Here is a 7,287-nt window from a genome sequence, read left to right as displayed (position 1 = left end):
CACCTGCAGGCACCTGCCGCTTTACCAAGACACCGGCTCCAGCGGCCTTTCTCGGGGGAGGGGGGCCGTCTAGGTCCCCAGAAGTCACGTTCTCGGGCGTCAGACCCCACCCGACCGACCACTGCGAGGAAGGGCTTGAGCCCTAGGGGACAGAGGGACCCCGCAGAGGCCGGGAGGGGCACCCCGGGCCGGGAGGGCAACCCTCCTAGAGGGGCGGGGTCGGGCCGGTGACGCACTTCCGGCCGCGCCGCGGACCGCGCGGCGCAGGTGAGTGCGGACTCGCTGCGGTGAGCGGTGTCCTGGCGGTCCGCGCGGACTCGCTGCGGTGAGCGGTGTCCTGGCGGTCCGCACGCACGCAGCCTCTCCCGCAGCCGGCCTTGCGGCCCACCAGGGCTCGGTGCCCGCAGTGGCGAAGCGTGGGTGGCGGCTACACACCAGGCCCGGAGCGCTTAGCAGGTGGCCGGTCGGAGAAGCTGTGTCCCTGCAGCCAGAGGGTGACTGCGGTGCGGGGGGCGAAGCGGCGCGAGGTGACATCCCAAGTCTTTTGACGCGCTGCGGCCCTGCAGGCGCTTCAGGTGTGTACAGCGTGTCCCCGGGCCCCAGACAGGGTGAGGGGCGCGGGGCACTGCAGGAAAAGCCGGGCCCCCTTCCCAGCCACGGGTGACAGAAGGCTTTGAGGCCTGGTCTGCTGCATCGACGTCAGGGCCCCAAAGGTGATGCGGCCCCACACACACGCTCACATGATTACGACATCGCTAGACTACACACAGAGTCGTTTCAGAATTGCTATTTCATACCCCATGGAAGACAGTACAGCATTTGGATGGATGCAGGTGTCTTTAGTCATAGCCTTGCCATAGTCAAAATACTCTTTCCAAGGTTCAAAGTGTGTGTGTGTGTGTGTGTGTGTGTGTGTGTGTGTGTGTGTGTGTGTGAAGAAAAAAACAAAATAAAACCTATGAGCAGCCAATTAAAGAGTTTGGGTCCTTACTGCTGCATCCATCAGTACATTCGTTCTTCACCAGACTCCCAGACTCGCCCACCCTTAGAGGTAACAACTCTTTTTGAAGTCTGTGTTAATCACAGCCTATTTCTACAAGTGTATCCATATGCACTAATAATGTAAATAATTTAACCTCTTTTGCTTTTGAGCATCTTAGTGTATAGTCAGCTGGTACTTAGTTAATTTCTAAATTCATTAGTGTATTGCCTGCTGGGTAATATTCACTTATCAAAACAATACAGAAATTTGTATTTTCAATGGACAGGCAGCCTGTTTTCAGGCTGGTTATGTATAAAAAATAGTACTCATGGTGAATATTTGGTGCATATCTCCTATATATGAGAAGATGTATCCATAGGGATACATTTTTCAAGGTTTTTTTTTAATTCTTTGAGAATTTCATACATGTATACAATGCATTTTGATCATTTTCAATGCATTTGATCAATTCATTTGATCACTTCCTCTGCTTTACCATCTCCTGGACACCCCTATTTTTTTAAATTAGGTGTGAATGTTGAATTTTCAAACATCTTTGGCATTGAGATTGACCATGTATTAATAGAGTTGACTTGTTATCTTCAAATTGAATTACATATTTTTCATTGTAGAATAGGTTTTCTTTTTAAATACCAAAGGATATTAGAAAAGATAGACATTAATAGCATACACAAAGAACAAAAACTCTAAAAAAAAAAAATCTGTAAAAGAACAGGCCACTTAAACATATAATAATAAAACTAGAGCTTATTAGGAGAGAAAGTGTGAGCAGCACCAATATATTATAATAATTATCACATCAGAGACAAATCAGAGTTACTGAACTCTAAAATAGAAATTACAAATGTAGAACATGAGAACCTCTGAGCCCTCTTGGTTGAGGGCTAATGCTGAGTGAGCCAGAGGAAAACTTATGGTTGAATAGTTTTTAATTGCCAAATAAGAAATAATGAAAATAACTGAAAAACTCCTGCAACTTGAAGAAGGTAGAAGAAATTAAAAATCCTCATGTAGTCTAGGTTTTTGCAGATGTAGAACATAGGATAAAGTTTTTTTTCTTTGTCTGTGGGAATTTAACTATGAGTGTGGTCACCTGGACCGAGTGAAGGACAAAGAGAGCAAAATAGAGAAAAAACTATAGACAAATTAAACCTAACAGTTCAGCTGAGCAAAGAATGATTTGACCCTTGGGCAGGTTGCAAACACCACAACAGCCGAGACTGGGGATGCCACGGCTGGACATTCATAGACAGGAAAGAGGAAGTGCCTTTCTGAAGAGCTAGCTCAGTCGCTTTGTTCCTGGGTGCTTGCCTTATTTGAATCTGATTTGACCAACCTGGCCACTGTGATGGGCTGAGACTCAGTTCCTAAGTTAGGTTTTGAATTGTTTATATACCAAGTGGGGTTGCAATTCTGTACAGGTCAGGACTCAGATATATGAGTAGGGAGGCTTTCCTAGGCCAATTTAGTTTATTAGTTAGTAAACCAATACAAGGTTGCCTTATCAGGCTTGGCCCTTAATGACTTCTGTCTTGCAGGGTCTCTAAGGGGCCTTGGAATCTCAAGGATGCCTTTCTAGGGCTAATGGAAAAGCACTTACCCACCTAATTCTGCCCCCTGCTGGTCGAGGGTGGCCTCACGGATGTTTACTTGCCTGCAGTTCAGGGCCCAGCAGGCATCTCACACAGAATATGGGAGAAGCCCTTGGGCAGGAATGGGGTATATATGGTATAGCTCCTTGTGCAGGTTGGTTACAGCTTTGTGAAGCTGGTTGGCATGTCTGTGATCCAAAAATGGACAGTTCAGATTAAGAACAGAGAGGCAGCCTGCTACCTCACTTCTAGCCCAGCTTTCTCAAGATTAGCTTAGGCCATGCAGGAAGCCAGACTGCTGAGGCCTGCCTGCACAAAAGCCTCAGCCCAGGCTGGCCTTGAACTCTGGTCCTCCTTCCTCTAGCTCTTGCGTGCTGGGATCATGGGTATGCACCATCGCTCCTGGCAAGCATTAGGCTTCTTGACACTTACTAATGAGAGCACTTGTAGGAAGTAGAGGAGCAGCTGTCCCCTGTCTGCATGGTGTCTTCCTGCAGCCTGACTCGCAGTCCCCATGTGGATGCTGCACCTAGCTAGCGAACGATGCTTGGTTACAGAAAGGGAAGTGACTTAGACTTGAGGATATTATCTCTTGAGCTGAATTGTCAGCTCCTGGCCTGCTGGTCTTTAGGCTCTGCCTAAGTTTTGTAGTCACTCCTTTATATGATGCTGGTAAGACTTGCCAAAGCAGAGGCTTCTGGGCAGCCAACTGCAGACATCAGTGTCCTGGGAAGAATACTGGGCTCTTGAGCTAGTGAGAGGACCACTCTCTTCTCTGGCAGCTCCTCTTCCTGTCTGCTTGTACCTCAGGTCTTAACTGTGCTCCTGATTGGGTGGCTTGCCTCACATCCCACCCAACCTTCTGTTTCTCCTCAGCTCCAGTCATTCCTTGAGAGGGGAGACCAGGTGATGGCAGCCATGATCCCGTCAGTTTGGCCCCAGGTGAGCTGTGGGGTCCCTCATCCCTTCCTCTGGGCAGTTCAGATTGAGAACTGAGAAGAGAGCTGGTGAGACTTGGAATAAAAACTGCTTCTACCTGCCAAACTGGACAGGCAAGTGGCAGAGACTGGGGCAGTGACCAGTGAAGGTGGCAGGACGAGTGACCCTAGCAGATGGAGTCACACAGGGGTCTCTGTGCCACTGCACATGAGCATCCCTTTGGAGAGCAGGGCCGTGGAAACCACCCAGGTGGTGCTCTGTGCATGGATGTGAATGGAGACGCTGCAGGGGCTTGGGATCGGTAATAGCTGGGGTGGGAAAGAAGAGCTGCAGATGAATGAGAAGGATAGCTCTGTCTCTGATGTGGAGGGATGGGGAAGATGATGGGAAGCAGGAGCAAGGAACAGACAGGAGACCTGGGGCCCTTGGTTGGAGGTCTGTGTGGGGAGTCAGGGGGCAAATGGGATAGATGCCCCGGCTGCCCTGCTGGGGTGGCGGACATCTGTTTTGCCATATGAGGGATGAGGGTGATGAGTGGGGCTAGGGGGTTGAGGTAAGCCACAGAGGAGCCAGGACCTCACAGGGATGCAGTGAGAACTGCAGATGCCTCCAGCAGCCTGCCAGTGAGGGGGTAGCCTGTCTAAGAGCAGAATTGCTGTAGTGGAATTTGCTTATGGGAATTCTTTTTCTTTCAGCCCAGTGTGAAAATGGCACGCGGTTTCTCTGCTGTAAGAGAAGGCGGATATTCCATAGTTGACTTTCCTGGTGTTTTTTCCTCCATTTTCCTTTGTTACTAACTTTGTTCTCTTCACAAGCCCCCTCCCCCAAGCCCCTTATTTTGCCCTCTGCCCCTCACTTAGGGCCTGAGCCATGGAATTGGCCCTAGGGCAGCCAGAACCTGTTGTTTCAGAAGTCGGTGACCTTTGAGGACGTGGCTGTGTACTTCACCCAGACAGAATGGGATAGTCTGTCCCCTGAACAGAGGGCGCTGTACAGGGGTGTAATGCTGGAGAATTATAGGAACTTGGCCTCCATGGGTAAGGCCTCTCTCCCTGGGACTCAGACTCTGCTATTTTGGGTTTCTTGGCTCTTTTCTTCATAACAGGTGGCAGGTGGGGATCTGGCAATCCTTTATGAGTGGGCTTTCTTTCTTTCTTTCTTTCTTTCTTTCTTTCTTTCTTTCTTTCTTTCTTTCTTTCTATTTATTTATTTTTAAAATTTTTTGAGACAAGGTTTCTCTGTGTAGTTTGGTACCTGTTCTGGATCTTGCTCTATAGACCAGGCTGGCCTCAAACTCACAGAGATCCACCTGGCTCTGCTCCCGAGTGCTGGGATTTAAGGCATGTGCCACCGCTGCCCGGCAAGTGGGTTTTTTCTAACTCTTTATGTATAGGACTGCTGGAAGAGCGAATCCCAAACTGTTATAGGACTTTGCTGAGACCAGTGCATGATTTTGAACTACCTTAGAGAAGCTGTATATTGGACATGGTGTGAAAAATAGAAACTTGCTATTCTATAGAGGCTTCTTCAGATTGCCCCTTGCCTTACTTATCTTGAGTCTTTTTTAAGGAATCTCAATGGACTCTGAGTATTTCAGCCCAAGATCAAGAAGTGGTTTCCCTTTTGGGCAAACTCTCCCAGCTTTCTGTGCATGTAGACCCTGGCTCACAATCTGGCCCTTCTCACCCCTACCCACCTCCTTTCTGAGAGATCTTATCTTCCCATTGCTGAGGCGTCTTGGGAGAAGTTAGGGATGCACCTGTGGGAGATTTTCATGTCTCTTGTGTTTCTTCTTCCCAAATCAGGATTTCCACTTCTCAAACCAGCTTTGATCTCTCAGCTAGAGGAAGGAAAGGATCTGGAAAACCTGTCTCAGCTGGCCACTGGAACAGACTCCCAGGGCCTCTGGACTGGTAAGCGAGGCACAGATTGCCCAACATAACATAAATGTGTGCCACATTTGTGCATTATGGCAATGCATTTTTTTCCCAGCTGCCATAGTCTATCTCTGACCCCACCATTTTCATACAAGGCTGGGGATCTCGCATTGCCATTAAAAGTGGAGGATACAGCCTTAACAGCTTTTACAGGGAGACAGATGGAGCTCAGAGCTACAGGCTTTTCTTGAGGTATCATCCCAGGAATCTGTTTCTTTCTAGTTCCATGACTGAGTAGGTCAGTTACTTGAAGTCTCTTCAGTCTAGTGAACTCATCTCTGAAAATGTGAAAATAAAAGGAGGCAATGGTACCCACTCAGTGGGCTCAGGACTAAACGTGATAACATATATCAAGGGTCTAGCTTAGTTAAATTATAATTATCTATACATTGAGAGGATAAATAAAAGGTTCCCCCATTCCATGCTTCTTGAGTGTTGATGTGTAAATGATTACTTGAGGGTTCTTACAAGTACACAGACTGGCCAGGTGGTGGTGGCACATGCCTTTAATCCCAGCACTCAGGAGGCAGAGGCAGGCAGATCTCTGTGAGTTCGAGGCCAGCCTGGGCTACAGAGTGAGTTCCAGGATAGGCTCCAAAACTACACAGAGAAACCCTGTCTCGAAAAACCAAACCAAACCAAAACAACAACAACAAAAACAAGTACACAGCTGTCAGTAGGCCTTTGGCCCAGCCAAGTGTCTGCATTTATATTCATACTGTGAGGTCCTTAATTAAAGGTGTTTGGTTCCCATTCCATAGGCAGCAGTTCGTCTCATTTGTTTGGATGAAAAATGAGACAGGCAGTGGGTGGGCAGAGGGAGAAGGTGGAGGGCATGAGGACACTGGTGGCAGTTAAACTTTGAAACACAAAACAAAGGCTTTTTTCATAACTCAGTCCAGTGATTTCTATAGAAGTCTTACTTGCTGGACTTTAGATCCTTTCTGCAAGAGAAGCTAGAAAATATGATTTTGGTGGGCAGATCAGTACTTCAGAAAATTAAATCAAAGGTGTATTAGTAAAGATGAAATAGTCACTGGATATTAACATCTGCCATACTATAGGATTTGGAAAGTCACTAATAAAAGTTGGTAAAGAACTAATAAGTTGTTAATCTGCATAAAATGTATAAATGTTGGTGCAGCAGTGGTGGCGCATGCCTTTAATACCAGCACTCAGGAGGGAGAGGCAGGTGGATCTCTGAGTTTGAGGCCAGACTGGTCTACAGAGTGAGTTCCAGGACAGCCAGAGCTACACAGAGAAACCCTGTCTTGAAAAACCAAAAAAGAAAAAACAAAACAAAACAAAACAAAACCCCCAAAAAACGAAACCAAACAAAAAAGAAAAAAAGTACAGATGTTAATCAATTTGAAAAATATCTAGGGCTGGAGAGATGGCTCAGCAGTTAAGAGCACTGACTGCTCTTCCAGAGGACCCGGGTTCAATTCCCAGCACCCACATGGCAGCTCACAACTGTCTGTAACTCCAGTTCTAGGGGATTCAGCACCCTCACACAGACATGCAGGCAAAATACCAATGCACATTAAAAATAAAATATTTAAAAAAAAAAAAAGAAAAGAAAAGAAAAATATCTATCCTAAGTAGAAACCAAAGACAAACAAGACATAATAATGGGAGAAAGTTGGGACTGCACAGTAGTAGAGCATTGCTTAGAATGCATGAGTTTGCACTGGGTTTGATTTCACAGTGGAGAAGTAGTAAGAGTTAGAGATACTTCCCTATCAGAGGACCTAGTCCTGTCAAATGTCAGTGAGGAAGCAAAAAACAGGAATATGACTTCTGGAGTTGGAGTGAA

General features: G+C 47.0%; 1 protein-coding gene across 1 annotated transcript in view; it reads left to right on the top strand.

Moving 5' to 3' along the window:
- Positions 1 to 317: 317 nt before the first annotated feature.
- Positions 318 to 7,287, top strand: part of Znf23 (zinc finger protein 23) — an 11,947-nt gene continuing 4,977 nt past the window's right edge. Inside the window, exons 1-3 of the mRNA XM_059264009.1 lie at positions 318 to 575; positions 3,472 to 4,571; positions 5,340 to 5,447. Of these exons, the coding sequence (XP_059119992.1) occupies positions 4,538 to 4,571; positions 5,340 to 5,447 (142 nt within the window). The 5' untranslated portion in view covers positions 318 to 575; positions 3,472 to 4,537. The remainder of the gene's footprint in view (positions 576 to 3,471; positions 4,572 to 5,339; positions 5,448 to 7,287) is intronic.

This window comes from Peromyscus eremicus, chromosome 5, assembly GCF_949786415.1.
Source record: "Peromyscus eremicus chromosome 5, PerEre_H2_v1, whole genome shotgun sequence".
NCBI lineage: Eukaryota > Metazoa > Chordata > Mammalia > Rodentia > Cricetidae > Peromyscus > Peromyscus eremicus.
The sequence above is the reverse complement of the archived record's forward strand: the minus strand, read 5'-3'. Positions and strand labels throughout refer to the sequence as shown.